The following is a 22,216-nucleotide window of genomic DNA, read 5'->3' as shown; positions in this document are numbered from 1 at the left end:
GAAGTAAAGAGAGTTAGCTCCGAAAAGGACCTAGGAGTAATTATCACCAAAGACATGTCCCCAGACAACTATATAGACAAAATAGTCGGTGGAACTTACAATTTACTAAGACTGATAAAGGTGGCTTTTAATTAACTGGATGAAGTAATAGTAAAAAAAAATATTAGTCACACTGATAAGATTAAGATTGGAGTATGCTGTGACACTATGGACACCCAGTACAAAAAAGAATATAAGGAAATTAGAAAGAATCCAAAGAGCAATGACAGACATGGCCCCAACACTTTCAAAATTGACATGCAAAGACTGTCTAAACTGGAATTACCAACCATGGAACAAAGAAGAGAAAGAGATCTATTGGCCATTTACAGAATCATGAAAGGCATGGAAGTCCTTGACAAAAGACTTATTAAAGTGGGATAAAAGAAAAACAAGAGGACATGAAAAGAACCTCAAAAAGAACAGTCATAGAAGAGATCTGAAAAAACAATAGTGTGTGCAAACACAATACAAGAATTTAAGAACAAACTAGATACTGAGAGACACAAAGACGGGTCACTACAAGCATAGCTCCCCTTCCTGTATAATACAACTAGATAAATAATGTGACTCCAGGTTTTTAGGACCAAAACCAAGGTCTGGACACCTGGGGAGCTTACTGGATGATAGAGTTCAAATTACCCATGCAATTGGCACAAGCACTGAGGTCTTGGAAAGTTCTGCACACCTTGGTAGTGGAGTGCATAACAGCGGTGGGTTATTTCAGGAAGTAATTTTGGAGAATTGGCAAACTGGGTGTGTCAAAATTGGTCCACAGCTGGGCGATATAAAAGCGGGGGGGGGGGGGAGTGAAAACTGTGTGCTGGCCGACTACTTGCGAGCAACACTACAAAGAAAGAAAACACGTGATGTCAAGATATGTGACAGATACAGGTAAACGTCGACTTACGATGGCATTAGGTTTCGATAGAGCCATCGTAAGACGATCTCATCGTAAGTCGATCCCCACTCTGTTCCGTGGTCAACCACCAGAGATACTGAATATAGCCTATTAAACATGTACAGTAGTTTATTTAATTATTTTTATCCTTTTTACCATATTCAAACACTATAATATGTATTTTCAGTACGGAACTTAAATCTCGCGGGCAGCAGCCAATGCCAGCCGTACGACGTGACGTAATAATACTCGCATCATAAAATATAGTCACCGCTTATATCGATCGTTCTCTTTCACCCGCGAATTTTGAAAACCACAGAGAATGAATCATTTGAGAGAATGTAAAAACACAGGGGCGACTACAATAAATATAATCAAGACGCCGATATGGCAGCGTCGCGAATCCACTTGCTCCTCATGACGCCTACGTGTGCGGCACCGTATGGAAGGGGTTAAATTATCATATCGTCGTCGTCGTCGTCGTCATCGTAAAGTCGAACAATCGTAAGTCGCGGCCATCGTAAGTCGACGTTTACCTGTATAATGAGAATAACCTCTGCCTTATAAAGCACAGCATAAATATTACAAGGTCAATATAGATATCCAAAATGAACAATAATAAATGCATAAAGTACAGGATTAAAACAGTAACTTCAATCATGTAAAGCATAACTAGGTAGCATATATGTCCTTATTTTTTGTAGATTGCCATCGTGTTTATTACATCTGTGCCATTTCATGTCTTTGAAGAGAGCAGTACATGTTTATTATGGCTTGATTTTTATTGTTTATGACAAGAAAATTGACCGTGTTTATCTTGTTCATGAACTTTTTTTGATTAGTAGCAATGGATTGTGCTAGTGATCAATCTGTCACCCATGTAACTCTTAATTGCATACTAAGTGAACATGAGATATCATGAGTTGAAACAGTTTATAGGCTAGACATTGTGCTATGTGATGAGTGTAAGGATATAAGAATAATAACAATTAATTCAGTAGGAAGTACTTCAGTTTTGCCACAGATGTTTTGTGTTTTCCATTAATAACTCAGAAAAGTAATCAAATCTATCTTTGGCATGAATTGCTTAAAAAGATAAGATACCTAAATAACTTATTCAGGAAATATATAATGGATAATATCAGGATAGATATCATAAAACTGGTGGGTGTCTGATATGTGTATAGATTAATTTGTAACTATTATTGCACTGTTTCAGAAGTCAGCATTTTGGTCATTCAATTAATTTAATTATCAAAACACTACTTTGATACTATAGCCATTCTTGAACTTAGAACTATAACAAAGATACACTCTATACATACCTTTGGCTTGATTCAAAGGGACACAACATAAGTAGGAATGTGTCTCAAGGTTACTCATGAATTCATTTAAGATTGAAACATCAGAGTTGGAGACCATCAGTGGCATAGAGACAACCTTCCTGTTGTGTCTTCATGTTTGTGTCCACCATTCTTTGCAGCTTCGAACAGCCGTCGAGTCAACAAATGCGGGTGATTTACCCAAACCGCGGCGTGAAAGGGGAGTGGGAGGCTCCTTTCGGGAAAAGTTCCTCCGATCCACAATCAGAAGAAAGGTGGATGTAACCACAACATAATAGGATTATTGATGGATTTAATGTTGTGTGTATACTTGTTTTAAATGTAGGCATAATTTGATGTAACCTGTGATTTTTTTATTTTTTTTTAAGTTTGTTTAATTTTTTTTAGTTTTAGTGTTCATTTTAGTGCTTGTTTGTGATTCCAATGCTTTTGTCTTATAGTTTTTCATGTGTTTCACTGTGAAATTACATTGACATTTTTGTGACCTTAAAATACTAACAGATTTTAAAGTAAAACAGCTTTTACAATGAGCTATGTTTTGAATGTTGTGTAGTTGGTTTGTCATTGATGTATCTTTTATGTGATTTATATTAAGTACATTATGTAAGCCATATCCATTAAGATATATTCTGTAATATATAAAGACATGGATTACAGAAGTAGGTGATGTGTTATACAGACACAAGTATAGAAACTATATTTAGGAAAAGATTCTTAGGTAGTAAAGAAACCAGTTGGAATTTATTTTTATATCTAACCACTAAATCTTGGTTTAGTTGCAAGGATAAAGTATTTAGATATACATTGGTGTACAGGAAGATTTATGGAAGATATAAGTTGAGATGTCTTGAAAGAAGAGGTCACAATATCACATTTGGATGTTGCTAGATAAGTGTACTGTACATATCATGTCCTGTGATTGGTGTTTTGTCAAGCAAAAGACCTCTTTTCAGAATTAGCTGGAAAAAATTGGGGGGAGAAATAGATATAAAATGGTTTTACATTATAACAACACCTAGCATTAGTGCTAAATAAAAGTGTATAATGAGCATTTCATTAGGTTTATGGAAGATTATACAACACAGGCAGATACTATACATTGGTGTGTATTACAGTTCCTTGTTTTGTTGATGTTCAGTTTGAAGTATTGATTGCAAATCCATGGATTTAGTTTTAGTTCGCACAAAATACAATTTGACCGTTTTCAGGCAGGGGAGTTGGATAATGCCAAGAGTGAAGATGATTAATGGCGCTCTGGACTCATACAGGTTTTCCAGCCTGGCATTTTTTCATAACTAAAACCATAATCATTACCTTAGTTGCCTATATAAAGCTTTGTGACTTACTGAATGAAATGCTTTTCTCAAGTTCGTAAGTGAGCTTGAGAGTGGAAATATTTGGATTTATGAAGCACTGAACAGTTTCTGTAAACTAGCTGGATTTGAAAACATTTTAGAGATTACAGTAGATCACCTGAGAAATTTAGTTCAGTGTGATTTAGAACAATTAGAAATGCAGTTGGCTGATTAGTATGTAGTATGTATCAAAGTTGCAAGAAATGATTTTGAAATATTTACCCATAGGTACCTGTGTTGCATGTCTTTTATTTCAATATTTTCAGACTCTTAATCATGTCATTGCCTGCAATGTTAGTTGACCTGTGGAAATAAAGACTTTCCAACCTCTTTCACACAGTGATGCACTTTCTAGCTTTTGTTATAGCTAACCAGACCATTTCATTCAGCTAAGGGGGTATCATAGTGTGGAAAGAGTTTGCCTTCATTAACCCTGTCATTATGGCAATCAAATTTATAAATTTGGTTGTGTGTGAGAATTTTATTTAGTTGAGGAAGCATTACCATACAGATGGAGTTAAAATGTATTTCAATTAATCAATGTACAATTTACAAATGTTGTTCTCACTACTACAATTTATATTAATCCAGTTAAAGGGGTCACTGTACTGATGGAGATTAAAACCCTCACTCAGCAACATAGAAATACAGTTCACAAATTTAAATCTGGATAGTATCAGATGATTTTATTCTGTTGAGGGGAATCACCATATTGATGATGTTAAAACTACTGAACTATATCTGACATGGCAACAGATACTTAAGTGAAGAATTGAAGAGACTTCATGGTGGTATATGTCCCCTTAAAGACAAAAGCTTGTAAAGAAGCTGAGTATGAAGAAATGTTGTTGGACACAACTCTTCTGAAGAAAACTATTGAACGATGTATCAATTTCGTCCTTATTGGAAATTTTAATTAGAGTGAGGTCAACTGGGAGGAATGGGAAGCAAGTGGCAAAGTAGATTCCTGAGGAAATATCCTGTCAAGTATAGCAATGGCAAACACAATGACCCAGTGGGTAAAGGAAATTACTTGGGTAAGAGTAGATGACATTTCCACAAAATTAGATCTGCTACTAACCAAAGAACCAGACATCATCATCTTGAACTACTTTTGCCCTGTAGAAAAAAGTGACCATGTAACAATTGAATTTCAGCGGGAGAATGAGGAAATGGAGCCAAGGAATGATTCACACAGGCTAAGGAGACTAAATTTTAGGAAGGCAGATTACTAATGTTTGAAAAAATTCTATGAAGAAGCAGACAAGGAGGAATTCATGAATAGCAAGGGGATAATGAGAAAATGGGAAATCTTCCTTGACATTTACAACCTGGAAGTGAACAAACATGTGGCAAAGATTAGTGCATTACTTCTAACCCAAGGCAGTGGACAAGATGATGGGATGACCCGTCATCCAGGAGGAGCCAAGAAAAGAAGGAGGGAGGAGTGATAAAATTGGAGTGGAGTATATGGGGATGAAATAGGTGGGAATGGATTTATGCCTTTGACTTTGACTACCTCCCTTGTAAAGGGGAAAAAGCCCTTGGTATATGTATGTATGTAACAGAAGACATAGTAATGCTTGATTGGGTACTATTGTGGTACTAATTCACAAAGGTGGGAGTGAGGAGACACCACTAAATTATAGGCTGGTATCACTGACCAGCACAATAGTGACATTATGTGAAGGGATTGCGAAAGAGTGATGAACCAAATATCTTGAAGAAATGAACATTCTGACTGACGATCGGTTTGAATTCAGATCTGGAAGGTCATATGTGTTGAACCTTTTAAACTTTTTCTCGAGGATGATTGATGTGCTGCAAGAGATGGTTGGACTGTGTGTACCTCATCCTATAAAAGGCTTTTGATAAAATACCTCACAGTCAACTTGTGTGGAAATTGGAACATATTGGAGGACTTGGAGGCAAACTACGTAAATGGATAAAAGATTTTTTGAAGTGAATATACATGAAGACAGTGGTAAAGGATAAGATGTCAAGATGAATTCAGATCTAGATATAATAATTGGAAATCAAGGACAGAGATTAAGTTGGAATTGTACATGTATTGGAGACTAGATATAATAAATTGGAAAGTAGGAGATGGGACCAACAAGCATTGCTCCTTTCCTGTATGCTACAATCAGACAAATATAGTGTACACATTTTGTTCTGATATATACCACACGAGTTCATTCTTTTGAAGGAGTGTCATCGTATTGAAGGAATATAAAATGTTTTGGTTAACTCCTTTGACCTGGGTGAATTACTTCAAATATTTTGTTTCAGTGAAAACCAAATTATTTCATTAAACTGAGGGGACATTTCTACAGTGATGAAGCTGGAGATACCTCAACCTCTTCAACACAGTAAAACACTTTACAGCATTTGTGTTAGCTGATGCTTGATGATGTTTAGCCGAGAGGGGTATTATTATACTGAAAATGTTAACGCCATTTTGATTAATTCCATCTGTATGGTATTTTATATTACAAATTTTGTTTTGGTGATGGTTAGTCATATTCACCTGAGGCAGTATCACTTGGAGGGGTTAATGGAGTTGTGTTGTTGCATGAGTATGATAAAGATTAATGAATTTTGTTTAAAAACTAGTTTTTATGTAGTTTAAGAGCAGGTTTCCCTTAATGCATCCTATTATGAAGTACATTTTTGTATATGTGAAAATGTGACTTCATTATTATCATTATCTAAGCATAATGTAGATCTCTTGTGTCATTCAGTTAAAGGTATGCTATTGAACAGTTTGATGTGTTTTATGCTTATGGTTATGCATTGCAGTTATGGTCTTGTAATTTTATGTTTATATTTCATGTTTATCAACCCTGATGCTGTTGCATCATATATAAGAGGCCTCTGCAGTACATTATAAAACTTTGCGGTCACTTATTTTTTTACCTTTTACATTTTCTGTGATATATTGCTTGAAAATCACTTAATTTTCTTTATCACTTTCAACAGCTTCGCAAAGCCATAGAGGACACAAACTCAGGAGATTTCTCCAAGCCAGATACACCAGGTGGAGCAGGAAGGGAAAGTCCTAAAGGAGCAGCCAAGTCAGCAACATCAGCATCTACTCCTGAAAATAAAAAGGATTAATAATTTAGGTAGATATGTATTTAAGTATATAAAAGACAGAAAAATTTTATTAACTAAAAAGAAAATGTGTATGGTGGCTAACAGATCATATGTGAAATTGTAGTGGATGGGAAGTTTTGAAAGAAATTTTAGTATGATAGCACAAATGGAAGGATGTGTGCAGAGATGTTATGAAGGTTACCATAGTGTAAGAAATAGATATTTATCTGTAAATATAGAAACTTATACACTAAACCATGACTTGGACTTTACATAGCTGTGTCAGAAGCAAATAGAAGGGAGTGAACTAGATAATTCTGGCATATTTATAAAACTTGCATATGTGCAGATCATGTGCCACACAAAATATGACAATATTATGCCAAATAGTATTTGATAGATGACAGTATATGTGATGAAGAGAAGGGCAATGTAAATTTGAATTAGTAGATCATGTATTGGTACTTTTCAAGAAATTAACACCAAACTCAGTAATAATATTAATAGTAATGTAGTAATAATGATAATGTGCCAAAAGAGGATTCTTGTCCAATTTATTCAAGTTTCCATTTTATGTTGGGTTAATTAAAATGTGATTTAATAATGTACTTGTATGTCAGTATGAGTCCTGTTGGCAATTTTTTGTGCAATTATTCAGTAAATGTATTTATTCTGTATGTACGGGAAATTAGTCAGTTACACTTGTAACGTTTACTGAGTGTCTTACCATTAAGTATTGTTGAATTTATTTAAAAATGTTGATCATTAGTAGAAGACAGTGCTCTAGATTTGGGTGAAAGACAGTGAGTAAGAGGGATTGATCATGTTTCCCATTTTCTATGTTACAAAATGTACTACCTCTGTGGAAGAGAATGTGACATGGTTATAAAGGAAGATCATCCTGATTAGTGAAGTATATTTTAGTCCAGTTTTTTCACATTTGTCTTTACAGTTGTATACAGTCCTTTAGAAATACAAGTTAATGGTACTCATATTTTTTTAATCATTGTTGACTGTCATAGTTTGATGTACCAGCAACTTTTCCTTATGTCTAGTAGGTCATTATCTTAATCTCCTTCTGTGCACACAGTTGGCCAACAGTTATTGCTATATAAAGATTTGCTCAGTACTATATTTGTGTAATCAAAAATTACTTTTATAGCCATTGGTATTATAAAGAAATAATTACTTTAAAAAATGTCATCCCTCCCAAGTTAAAGAAAATTATCCCCTGTAACTTTTCCATAACTTTCATCCATGCACCCATTCTGGTACAGATGCAGGTTCTTATGTGCTTTAAGTATGACCTAGTATGGCAGATTTCATCTTGGATTACAAATGCATATCATCATATTATCCACCTGAATCATGTTAGATATAAATATGAGAAAAGATTATGCAAAGATTCATTACATGTTGTACTATATTGATACCAACAATTTTCTCTTAACAGTTTTTTCTTTACAACTAAGATACACACCTCAATTGACTAAAGGCATATTGATAATCTAATGTTTTTCCACATGAATCTGATAACCAACTGCTGTATGGCAGATGAAATTGGCATTAGTTTCAAGAGTAATAATCTGTTTATATATTTTAACTTTTTCTTAGCTTCAGCAGATTCTCCCCTGTTAGGTTAGGGTGGCTTACCCATTTTCTTGTAAAGACATGTTTCTTAATACATGCAAGATGTAGGAAAGAGTATCTCCTCACCATCTGATAGAGGAAACCACACTGCTTTTCACATTCCCCATGCTTAGAGTCCCCTTGAAATTTCTTGGGAACATCACAAGCCTTTACTGTTCTACTTTGGCTGCTTGTGACAGCAAAGTTTAGTAAGATAAATATGTATGTATATGTATATGTGTGTTTGTGCGTGTATATATATATATATATTTGAGAGAGAGAGAGATTGCGACCAATTGAGGTGGAAAAAGAAGACACAGGTCTAGTTCTGAGTTTATTCCTGACTGGTTTCACTCTAAGCTACTTTGGATAAATGTGAAAAAGCATAGGGCAAAACTGGTCTGGAAAAAACTCAGAACTAAACTTGTCTTCTTTAACCTTCATACTTAATATATATATATATATATATATATATATATATATATATATATATATAATATATATATTATATATATATATATATATATATATATATATATATATTATCCTTGTTGTGGATGTGCTATGTCTTGCTGCATTGCTTCTGACCCAGGGCAGTGGGTAGAATACACGGATGACTTGTCATCCATGAGAAGCTAAACTGAGGGAGGAAAGGGTGGTGGAGGGGGATAGAATGGGTGGGAGTGTGTATATACCTGTTGACTTTTGCTACCTCCCTTGTAATGGTGAAAAAGTCCTTGGTGTGTGTATATACATATATATATATATATATATATACATATATATATATATATATATATATATATTTATATATATTTATATATATATATATATATATATGTATATATATAACATATAAACATATATATGTTTAAGACAAATTGAATCTTTAGAAGCTCTGCCAAGGGATTCGAACCCTGACTCATGTATGCATAATCATGAACTGAGCTATGTATGATGCTACAAAAGGATTGTACAAATTCCTGAGCACACTCTACATAGCTACAGAAGACATAGTCTCATTTTGTACAATGCTACAAAAGGATGTAGCTATGTAGAGTATGCTTGGGGACTTGTAGTCCTTTTGTATCATTGTACACAAATGAGACTATGCTGTAGCTATGTAGAGTGTACTCAGGGACTTTGTACAGTTCTTTTGTAGCACTGTACATAGCTTAGTTGCTAGCATCTTGGCTTCGTGATTATGCACGCACAGGTCAGGGTTTGAATCCCTTAGCAGAGCTTCTAAAGATTTAATATATATATATATATATATATATATATATATATATATATATTCTCATATATCTGAGAAAGATATAAAATGCAGAGGTTGCATGGATCAGATTTTTGTGGTAAGGCAGATATGTGAGAAAGCTTTAGCAAAATGTTAGGATATTTTTTGGGGACTTCATGGATTTGGAAAAGGACAGTCAAGAATTTTTACAAGAGTAGTAGAGCCTGTGGTAGAATGCAAAATAGAGAAAGCAAGCGGTTTGAGGTAAACACAGAACTGCATCAAGGATGTGTCATGTTGCTGTGACTGTTCAATCTGTACATGGATGGGGTGGTGTAGGAGTTAAGAGTATAATGGGCAGGGGACTGGAGATGGTTAAAGAAAATGGAGAAAAGTGGGAGATGAACCAGTTGTTATTTGCTGATGACACTAAACTTGTGGCAAGGACAGAGGGGAGATTAAGGGAGTTACTGATGGAGTTTTGGGAAGATATGCAGTAGAAGAAAGTTAAGGTAAATGTGGGTAAAAGCAAGGTGATGAGATGTACAAGGGGAGAGGATGGCACCAAGTTGGAAGTCTTAAAGAAGAGAGGTTGGAAGAAATAGATAGCTCTTGGTATTTGGGGTCACATGTGGCAAGAAAGGGAGTGGAGGTAGTGGTAAATTGTAGATTGAGAGAAGCAAGTAAATGTCTTGGGGGGATTAAAAAGTGTCATGAGAAACAGGTATATGGGAATGGATACAAAGAGGAGATTGTTTGAAGGGGTGATTGTGCTGGCAGCTTTGGGGCAGAGACATAGAATTTAAGAGATGTACACCTATATGTATATATGTGCATTATATACATGAATAGAGTCAAACCTTACATAATGTATACACCATTTCATGATTTTTTTTTTTTTTTTGTCTGTTAAGTGGTACTTCATGGTATGAGACACATACATACACACAATCCCACCAACTCGGTAGTGCATTGGTGCATTTGCCATATTTTAGTTAGCGAAGGCTTCAGTTTAAGAACACACACAAAGATATGGTGAAAGGAGAAGTGTATTCGGTGTGACCAGAATGTAACTGTCTTTGTATCTCCATTTTATCCTTTTTTTTTTCTTTGTTCTTTTTTATAAAAAATAGAAAAAAGCAAAGAAATTTCGAAAGACAAAGAAACAGCAAAAAGATGCTTGGAAGAAAGCAGAATAGAGATTCCACTTGGTGTCGTTCGAAAGAAGATGTGTCTTTCACAAACACCAAGGGAGTACCAAAGGTTTGAAAGAGGATGATGCCCTTCCTGTCCCAGAAGACGGTGCACATCACTTTGCCTGCAGATGTCTGCGTCTTGAACTTCTTCTTTGCTGGGGAGTGTGAGTGGTGCCATTCCATTGACTGCCGTTTAGACTCCGGCTCGTAGTGGTGACACCACGTCTCATCACCAGTGATGATGCGGTCCAAGAATCCATCACCTTCAGCTTCGTACTGATCCAACAAGTCCTGAGTGACATCCTGTTGGTGTTCCTTTTGGTCCTGCATGAGCATTCGTGGAACCCACCTAGCACATACTTTGCTGTATCCTAGGAATAACAACATCGTTTCCAGTGCACTGACCCAAATCCAACTCTACATGCATTTCATTCACCGTTATCCACCAATCAGTGAGGATGAGTTGGTCGAGGCGCAATTTGTTTTCCGGGGTGGTGGCTGGGCATGGGCGTCTGGAGCGCACTTTGTCACTCATATCTCTGTCACCACTCTGAAATCGACAAACCCATCTAACTGTGCTGACATCAACTGCATTGGCTTTGTAAACATTCACCAGGCGCCAGTGAATGTTGATTGGTTCAATTTTTTCTGCATGGAGGAATTCAATGACACATCTCTGCTCCTGATGCATGTCCATGACAGGGATTGCTTTCTTAGTGTCACACCATCAATATTTGCAACAGAGAGATGAAACTTTCAGGTCATGAGTGCATAAATTTAGTCATCATAACAATGCAATTTGCAATCCCCTCAGATCCCTTTGAGCAGAATAAAAAAATAGGAGGCATCATTTTTTTAACAACCCTTGTACATATATATATTAACAACCATAATGCACTTTAATTCTAAGCCATCAAAGGCCAGCATGCTGAAATTGAAATGTGGTACTGCCCAGGACTCAAACCTGGCATCCTCATGACAAGTGCGACAGTGGCTTTCCAACTAGACTATCAAGAGAGATAGCTCTCTTGATAGCCTATATATATATATATATATATATATATATATATATATATATATATATATATATATATACATATATATATATATATATATATATATACATATAAATATATACATATATATATATACATATATATATACATATATATATATACATATATATATATATACAAATGCAATTTAATTAGTGTTCATAGTGAATACAGTACTGTAGCTGTTATGGTCAGCCTGTTTAAACTGGTTTCAAATTGTAATCACAATGACAGCAATTCCAATGTTTCCAGAACTCCACATGGATTTCTCACCATATATATCTCCTTATCAAGCTAGATGAAGAGACCATGGTCAGGAGCAACAGATGACATATCACACAGTGCACTACAGTGAATAATTAATTCTGAATTCGTACACGTGTATATGTGTTTACCTAATTGTAGTATACAGGAAAGGAGCAACTCTTTTCAAGTCCAATCCCTGTTCTCTGATTTTTTATGACACCTCTCCTGAAATTCATGTACAGTTCCAACTTAATCTATATCCTTGATTTTGAATTATCTAGATTATTTAGATTTGAATTCACATATTGTTTGAGGTTGGGCTATATCACCTCCTAAGCTATTCCTTGTATTTATGCATCTATATGAAAAGTTATATTTCTTCACATCCTTTAGACATGTGTTCTTCCTTAATCTGTTCCCCTGACCTCTTAAAACCCTCCCACCTTAAATCAGGTGTGTGTATTTACCTAATTTTATTTATCTAATTGCATTATACAGGAAAAGGAGCAATGCTTGTTATGTGTATGTATTTACCTAGTTGTATTTTATGGGAAGGGGAGCTATGCTCATGGTGTCCTGTCTTCATATCTCGTTTTATCTAGACCGTTTTTAAATTCATGTATCTTTTTGCACGCACCACATTTTCATCTAACTTGTTCCAAACGTCTATTACCCTGTGGGGAAAGCTGTTCTTTTTCAGGTCTCTTCTGTAACTGTCTTGATTTTCTTTCCGTGTCCTCTTGTATCTCTACTCTCCCATTTTATTAGATGCTCTCTGTCAATAGTTTCTATGCCTTTCATGATTCTATAGTTATCCAGTCTCCTCTCTCCTTTACTCTAATGTCTGTAGTTCAAGTTTTGACAATCTATCCTCATATGATAGTTCTGAGTGTTGGTGCCAATTTCATAATTGCTCTTTGTATCCTTAAGTTTTGTTATACATTTTTTTGTTCTTGGTGACCATGTCATCGCTGCATACTCCAATCTTGGTTTTATCAAAGTGACCGGTATTTTCTTCACCATTTCTTTGTCCAGGTATGTAAATGCCAATTTGATTGTTCTTATTAAATTATAAGTTTCTCAAAAAATTTTGTTTATATGTTTCTCAGGGGACATATTCATAATAATGACTCCCAGGTCCTTCTCATTTTCTATTTTCTTTTTTTAATTTCTTCCTCTCCCAATTTATACGATCCCACTATTCTTTTTTTGCTTTTTCCAAATTCCATTATACTACACTTCTTAATATTGAATTCCATCTCCCACTGCCTACTCCATTCCCGTACTTTATTAAGATCACTCTGCAGCAACTCACAATCTTCTACAGTGTTCACTTTTTTCAACCGTTTTGCATTGTCCACAAAGAAGCTCATATAACTTTCACTTCCTTTATCCATATCATTAATATATAGCGAACATTATTGGGGCCAGAACTGTTCCTTGTGGAACTCCACTAATCACTTCATCCCAATTAGAATGTTTGTCTCTTATCACCACTCATTTTTCTTTCATGCAAGAAGTCTTCCATCCACTTCAGCAGTTTGCCCTGTATTCCTCCTGCAGTCTCTAAGACACTTAATTTTCTGCTACTTCCATCGTGTTTTGTTTCCCTTCCATTTTTCTCTGCTATGAACCATTTCCTCACTTTCATATCCACTACTCTCCAATAGAATTTCTCTTTGTCTCTGTTCTTTTCTCATTTTTTCCTTAGCTTCTAGTCTTTTAGTTTTCTCCTCTCTTTCCTCTTTATTCATCTCTCTGCTGTCATTTGTGACCTGAATTTAACCTTAATTGGTCTGGTCTTATCTGTATTGTATTTCCCTATTCTATATATTTCTTTTACTCTTTTAGTCCTATTTGGATTATGCTTCTCTTCCATCCCTAATATTATAATACATTTCTTTTTATCCGCTAAGTCTCCTTCTCCCTCATCACTTTAATAACTGTGTCCTTAGTTTGTTCTTTCATCTGTTGTGTCACTATATCTCTAAATTCAATTTTGTTGTTTTCTTGGACTTTTCTCCAGCTGTATACCTCTTTTGCTATGGACTCTTTATTCTCTTTATTATTATTTAATTCCTCATTCTCATCCTTTACTTATTTTGTCTTTTTAATTCTTCTAATTATTTAGGTTTTGGTTCTCCTTTAGTTCTTCCAATTTATCAACTCTTTGTGTAATCCATATAAGTTGACTGAAACTAACCCCATACAGCACTGTATGGGGCAGAAACGTGGAACATAAGAGAAGAAGAGAGAAGGAGTTTGAATGTGTTTGAGATGAGGTGTCTGAGAAGTATGGTGGGGGTTACTAGGCTGGATAGAGTGAGAAATGAGGAGGTGAGGAGGAGAACAGGGGTGAAAAAGGATTTGGGAGATAGGGTTGATGAAAGAATATTAGGATGGTTTGGACACATGGAAAGAATGAGTGAAGAAAGAGGTATGGAAGGCAGATGTGGAGGGAGTGAACATGAGGGGACGTCCTAGGATGAGGTGGATGGATGGGGTGAAGGGGGCTTTGGGGAAGAGGGGAATGTCTGTTGAGGAAGGAAGGGAGAGGATGGAAGACAGAGGTGGGTGGAGAATGGTTGTATATGGATGATGTTGTGACTGCATGAGGAGGAATGGTAGTATGTGTGAGTAAATTTTGACGCAGCCCGAAGGGATTTCTTCCCGTCCTCACCTTATATGCAAAGGGGGACGGAGAGGGGGGGTCGCCGATTAAATGAAGCGGCCTTGCTGTGGATGTACTGTGTCTTGCGACACTGCTTCTGACCCAGGGCGGTGGGCAGGGTGCAGGGATGACCCGTCATCCAGGAGGTGCTCAGATGAGAGGGAGGGTGGGAGGGGTGTGGAGTGTATTTAGGGATGAAATGGGTGGGAGTGTTTTTATGCCTTTCCCTTTTTGGCTACCTCCCTTGGAAGGGGGAAAAAGCCTTGGTATATGTATGTATGTATGTATGAAACTAACCTCCCACTGCTCATTAATTTTCTCGATTTTTTTCCTCTTGACTTCCTAATCAGGGAAGGTTGTAATCTCCTCCCTCATTAAATCAATGGAAATAATAATCTCCACTTTCTATTGTGTTGTTTTTATCTATATTTCTAATTTGAATGCCTTTACTAATATTTTTTACTTCACCTGCATCGTCTCCTTTGTCATTTTCTTCCATTTTCCTCACTAATCCCTCCCCTTCCCCTTTTTCTTCACCTGCCCACTACACCACGGGCTTTCCCCCTTCCCTGTTAATACAACACAGGTACTCCCTCATTAAAATCTAAAATTTTGTTTTTTCCGGAATTCCAATCGTCGCCGTCTCTCTGCCGATTGTGTGTGTGTGTGTACATATGTAGGGAAGTTATATATAAATATATATATATATATACATATATACATTCATATATACATATGTATGTGGTATTTATGTATGCCTATGTACATCCATTAAAGTTAAGACCTGTTCATACACACATTACTGCAATCTCCTACAATACAATAGAAAAAAAATTATAATTAAATTTCAGTTATAATCTATCAAATAGTCTTTTACAGGGTCATACAAAGCTCAAGTTATAGAAATTATGTTGGAAGAGTCTAATTTTATACCTAGTATTGAATAGTGAATGATGGATAGGTGCCCCTCTCATCTGATATTAAGAGATTTATTATACATTACTGTTTTGACACCTTAATAGTTAAGAAGATACAATCATTTGGTATAGTGCTTGGAATGAAGTGGTGCATTACAGGTTTAAGGGAGTGCTTCATGATGACTGGCTTTAATTTATGGCCATGGCTGATCAGTGGCATTCATCAGGTGCTTTCTATATGATCACCAAGAATTATTTTTAGTCCATGATAAAGAGAGGACAGGAACATTTTAGGTATAACTCACTTCAATTTTGTAAACTTGTTCATTGGAAAAGACAGTAAAATTGTTACACGATGTTCCTGTCTTTAGATTGTTGGGGTCAGAAGACCTTGGCAGTCATAGAGCGCTGGACAAACAATGATTATGGCCCAAAGTATGCACATAAAAAGAAAATGTAACATTTTGCCCACATTCTCTAACCAGTGAATAAATACTAGTAATATCTCAGTAACTGTATTGGTCATTTTGTTTTATATATTAGCTTTGTAATGACACATGAAGTGATAACCTGTGAGAAAGAAGAGTAATCTATTAGATATAGTGGGCAGACTAGTTCATAGGTACATTTTATTCCTTTGCAACAAAAGATTTTTTGTAATAAAGTAATTTCTTTTTTACTTATAACTCAGTCCCATGTTATACTTTGTGATAAGACTCTTTTGGTTGTGTCTACGTCAGATATCATACAAAGCCTTTATGGGTACACAAATTCCATGCAAGTATGTCTTTTTAATATGGATATACCCTGAATGTCTTTCTCCGGTATCTTAACAGAGTATTGACATATATTCAGTGTTGCATTGCATCATAGGGAGTATCTCATCAAATGATAATTCAGCCATGAAAGGTTACTTAAGAGCCAGTTCTGGAAATGTGTGGAGATACAGTCATTAATATAAATTCTTCATACTCAATAGAATAAATGCCAAGCCTTATAGTCATTGCTAACTGTTGATAGTATCATTGATAAGAACCATTCAGTTTCCTCAGTGTAACATTGTAAATAATGCTCTCATTACAATCTGTATCATTATCATTGCATGTCATTTTGTTTACCCAATGATATGACTGTCAATCTGTGATGAAGAAACCTGTTGGTAAGATTTCTATGGATGATGTGAGTATAATGGAGGCGTTTGTTACTGTAACACATTTTCTAACTGTAAAATTTTAGGATCCTGGTACAAGGTCTTTATCATGTATGATTTATTCTGTCAAGTAACATACATGCAGTTGCAGTCATAAAATGAGCATTGGTTTGGTAATGATAGGTTTTATTTGGAAACTTGTGATATGTTATTGCAACAGACAGCAATTAACTCCATACACACACCAGTAATTGTAAGTCCTACCAAACTGTAATTTTTTTATTGTTAGGGGGATGCAAGAAGATAATATTATATCATGTATGATATAAGTTTTTTATTGTTAGGGTGATGCAAGAAGATTATATCATTTATGATTCAAATCAGTTTTATCCTTGCGAGGAAATAGATTTCTAGAATGAAAAATATTTTGTTTTATTTGAAATTTCCTCAGATCTGAAACAGTTCTAGTGGATTTCATACAGAGAATACAGGAGTGCTGAAAAGAAGCACTGCTAGGTAATACATGTAGATTGAAAAAACAAAACAAATATACAGTACAGTTCTAATCACTATCACAGGATTTTTTAATTACAGCTAAATCAAATATGCCGTTGTTTTAGGTACCTTTAAAAAAGCATAAAACTACCCAAAACCCATTTAATTTTCTACCTAAACCTCATTAAAAAACAAACACAATAACAAACTACAGTTATAAAATAAAGTATTAACAAATGAACCCATCTTATTTTTTTCAAATGAGCCTATAAACAAATGAATACACTTTTAATGAAAAAGAAATTACACAACTTTTTTTTTACATTTTCTGTTTTATAATGTTTTGCTGTCTCAGTTGTTCTTCTTAATGCCCTGAAGCTATAGCTGTATTGAACCCTAAAAAGGCCTCTTCATTGTTGTCGTCATCTTCCTCTTCAAATACCATTTCTGGCCAAAGCTTATGCTAATGCCTCTGAATGGTAGACTGCTTCACATTCTTCCAAGCAAATACAGCATCCTTGATGTTGAAATCCTTCTAAAACTGGGGCACATCAATGTCTGTATTCACAACCTTGCAAATAAAGTCACCTCTGTAGAAATTATTAAAATTCTGAATGATTCCCCAGTCCATCGGCTGAATGAGCAAACTCATATTTGGAGGCAGGTAGGCAACAAAGATGTTACATAAAACAAGTTTGTGTGCAGGTGGACGAGCCCTGCAATTGTCCATTATGCTGAAGAAGATGCTCCCTCACTTCCACTACAAAGGCATGGAAGAACCACCACTTGAAAAGCTCCACCATCATCCACACATTGCTGTTGTTATTACAGTGGACTGGCAAATGATGGACATTTTTAAATGCCCTGGATTTCTTAAATTTGACAATCACAAACAAGGTAGGCTTGTCTGTTCCAGTCACATCAGCACATGGAAGAGTAGTAATCCAGCCCTTGTTGTGCATGAATCTGTTGGCCTTCATTTTTCTTGAATCCAGCTAGAGTTAAGATGGGCAAGCAATGCCAAAAAAGTGCTGTTTCATTGGCATTATAAATCTTGTCCAGGTTCACATTATGCTTATGTATGAAGCTAGAGAAAATTTCAGCATCATTTTCAGCTGCCTCATGATCTGCTAAACAACATTCAGCACCAATTTCCAGCTTCCTGATGCCAAGACAAGTCTTAAAATTGTGCAGACATCCAATGGAGAAGTTATGTTCAGTTTCGATCTCCAAATCTGCCCATAGCCTCTTGGCCTTCTCAATGAACATAGCCCCGGTGACAGGTTTACCTTTTGAGCATTAAAAAGTAAACCGGATGTAGAGAACCTAATCAAATTTGTCAAGCTCAGGTCTCTTCAACAATTTCCTCTTGTCAATTTGTGATAACATAAGAATGAATGAGAATGCAAGAGACCATAAGGCCTACACTAGGCAGCTCTGTATCCATCACCACCTGTCATCCCCATCCATAAAATTGTCTAATTGTTTCTTAAAACAACTGATAGTTTCAGCACTTACTACATGGTTACTAAGTTTATTCCATTCATCGACCATCCTATTACAGTAAACTCGCGCTTATCCGAACGCGTTTTAACCGAATAATCGCATTAACCGAACATTTTCTCAATACGGTAGCCATCGCTTTAACCGAACGTATTTGGATCTCAACCAAACATTCAAACACCCGCCGCCTCTTCCGCCACCCCCGTGCCAACCGCAAGCTTCACCAAGTGCTCACACGGTGGCAGCACACTCCATGTTTACACCTGATTGGCTGTTTGGCGGTACATACATTCGTGAGTCCTCTCGTGACGATACAGTATCACAAGCTCTCCTTAAACATTTTCTCTCAGCGATTTGGTCCAAACTTGCGCCACAAGTAGAGAGTGGGATAGGGTGCACACCAGCGTAGGCAGCAGAATCCTGAGACCAAGGGTGTGGCGGTGAGAGCCCTCCAAAGGTCGGCCTTTTGACGTTTATGCCTGTGGCAGGGATACCGTCTGCCTGAGTGGTGTGCCATTGCACTGCAGGGCATCCCAGGCCGCCCCGGACCTGTGGGTGTCATAGCGGGTAAATCGGTGGAGGTGACCAAAATGCCCCAAAATGCCCAAAATCTCAAAGGGGGTACCCCATGGAATTTGGGGGGAAATCCGAAGGTCAGCGATTTGGTCCAAACTTGCGCCACAAGTAGAGAGTGGGATAGGGTGCACACCAGCGTAGGCAGCAGAATCCTGAGACCAAGGGTGTGGCGGTGAGAGCCCTCCAAATGTCGGCCTTTTGACGTTTATGCCTGTGGCAGGGATACCGTCTGCCTGAGTGGTGTGCCATTGCACTGCAGGGCATCCCAGGCCGCCCCGGACCTGTGGGTGTCATAGCGGGTAAATCGCTGGAGGTGACCAAAATGACCCAAAACAAAAAAAAAAACTCAAAGGGGGTACCCCATGGAATTTCGGGCGAAATCCGAGGGTCAGCGATTTCCTCCAAACATGCGCCACAAGTACACAGTGCCATAGGGTGCACATCACCGTTGACACCATCCAAAATTCCGCCAAATGACGTTTATGCCTGTAAAAGGGATACCGTGCGCCTGACTGCTGTGCCATTGCACTGCAGGGCATCCCAGGCCCCCCCGGACCTGTGGCCGTCATACCGGCTAAATCGCTGGAGGTGACCAAAATGACCCAAAAAAAAAAAAAAAAAAAAAAAAAAACTCAAAGGGGGTACCCCATGGAATTTCGGGCGAAATCCGAGGGTCAGCGATTTCATCCAAACTTGCGCCACAAGTACGCAGTGCCATAGGGTGCACATCACCGTTGACACCGGAATCCTCAGACCAAGGGTGTGGCCGCCAGAGCCATCCAAAGTTCCGCCAAATGACGTTTATGCCTGTAAAAGGGATACCGTGCGCCTGACTGCTGTGCCATTGCACTGCAGGGCATCCCAGGCCGCCCCGGACCTGTGGCCGTCATACCGGCTAAATCGGTCGAGGTGACCAAAATGACCAAATGGGGGGAAATCCGAAGGTCAGCGATTTCATCCAAACTTGCGCCACAAGTACAGTGTGGGATAGGGTGCACATCACCGTAGACAGCAGAATTCTCAGACCAAGGTTGTGGCGGTGAGAGCCCTCCAAACTTCGTCCTTTTGACGTTTATGCCTCTGGCAGGGGTACCGTGTGCCTCACTGGTGGGCCATTGCACTGCAGGGCATCCCAGGCCGCCCCGGACCTGTGGGTGTCATAGCGGCTAAATCGGTGGAGCTCACCAAAATGACCCAATACCAAAAAATTCTCAAAGGGGGGGCCCCTTGTAATATGGGGGGAAAAAACAAGGTCAACTATTTCATCCAAACTTGCGACACAAGTCCAGTGTGGGATAAGGTGCACAGCACCGTAGACAGCACAATCCTGAGACCAAGGGTGTGGCGGTGAGAGCCCTCCAAACTTCGTCCTTTTGACGTTTATGCCTCTGGCAGGGGTACCGTGTGCCTCACTGGTGGGCCATTGCACTGCAGGGCATCCCAGGCCGCCCCGGACCTGTGGGTGTCATAGCGGCTAAATCGGTCGAGGTGACCAAAATGACCCAAAACCAAAAAAATCTCAAAGGGGGTACCCCGTGGAATTTGGGGGGAAATCCCAAGGTCACCGATTTCCTCCAAACTTGCGCCACAAGTACAGTGTGGGATAGGGTGCACATCACCGTAGACAGCACAATCCTGAGACCAAGGGTGTGGCGGTGAGAGCCCTCCAAACTTCGCCCTTTTGACGTTTATGCCTCTGGCAGGGGTACCGTGTGCCTGACTGGTGGGCCATTGCACTGCAGGGCATCCCAGGCCGCCCCGGACCTGTGCGTGTCATAGCGGCTAAATCGGTCGAGGTGACCAAAATGACCCAAAACCAAAAAAATCTCAAAGGGGGTACCCCGTGGAATTTGGGGGGAAATCCCAAGGTCACCGATTTCCTCCAAACTTGCGCCACAAGTACAGTGTGGGATAGGGTGCACATCACCGTAGACAGCACAATCCTGAGACCAAGGGTGTGGCGGTGAGAGCCCTCCAAACTTCGCCCTTTTGACGTTTATGCCTCTGGCAGGGGTACCGTGTGCCTGACTGGTGGGCCATTGCACTGCAGGGCATCCCAGGCCGCCCCGGACCTGTGGGTGTCATAGCGGCTAAATCGGTCGAGGTCACCAAAATGACCCAAAACCAAAAAAATCTCAAAGGGGGTACCCCGTGGAATTTGGGGGGAAATCCCAAGGTCACCGATTTCCTCCAAACTTGCGCCACAAGTACAGTGTAGGATAGGGTGCACATCACCGTAGACAGCACAATCCTGAGACCAAGGGTGTGGCGGTGAGAGCCCTCCAAACTTCGCCCTTTTGACGTTTATGCCTCTGGCAGGGGTACCGTGTGCCTGACTGGTGGGCCATTGCACTGCAGGGCATCCCAGGCCGCCTCGGACCTGTGGGTGTCATAGCGGCTAAATCGGTCGAGGTGACCAAAATGACCCAAAACCAAAAAAATCTCAAAGGGGGGTACCCCGTGGAATTTGGGGGGAAATCCCAAGGTCACCGATTTCCTCCAAACTTGCGCCACAAGTACAGTGTGGGATAGGGTGCACATCACCGTAGACAGCACAATCCTGAGACCAAGGGTGTGGCGGTGAGAGCCCTCCAAACTTCGCCCTTTTGACGTTTATGCCTCTGGCAGGGGTACCGTGTGCCTGACTGGTGGGCCATTGCACTGCAGGGCATCCCAGGCCGCCCCGGACCTGTGCGTGTCATAGCGGCTAAATCGGTCGAGGTGACCAAAATGACCCAAAACCAAAAAAATCTCAAAGGGGTACCCCGTGGAATTTTGGGGGAAATCCCAAGGTCACCAATTTC

The 22,216-nt window shown here is 38.5% G+C and overlaps 1 protein-coding gene across 6 annotated transcripts in view; it reads left to right on the top strand.

Annotated features, from left to right (window-relative positions):
• The window catches only part of ClC-a (chloride channel protein 2), a 343,237-nt gene extending 325,976 nt beyond the window's left edge, over positions 1-17,261 (top strand). For 5 of the 6 annotated variants that reach the window (XM_076176797.1, XM_076176796.1, XM_076176795.1 and 2 more), the window contains 2 exons: positions 2,424-2,537; positions 6,621-7,922. In XM_076176797.1, the coding sequence (XP_076032912.1) occupies positions 2,424-2,537; positions 6,621-6,758 (252 nt within the window). In that variant the 3' untranslated portion in view covers positions 6,759-7,922. Of the gene's footprint in view, positions 1-2,423; positions 2,538-6,620; positions 7,923-12,106 lie in introns of those variants that run through there. The other variant, XM_076176794.1, reaches the window with a different exon arrangement.
• Positions 17,262-22,216: the final 4,955 nt, after the last annotated feature.

This window comes from Oratosquilla oratoria, chromosome 39 (genome assembly GCF_046742065.1).
Source record: "Oratosquilla oratoria isolate Oo_2021 chromosome 39, ASM4674206v1, whole genome shotgun sequence".
Taxonomy (NCBI): Eukaryota; Metazoa; Arthropoda; class Malacostraca; order Stomatopoda; family Squillidae; genus Oratosquilla; species Oratosquilla oratoria.
Note: the sequence above shows the minus strand (reverse complement) of the source record. Positions and strands in the feature narration are given on the sequence as shown.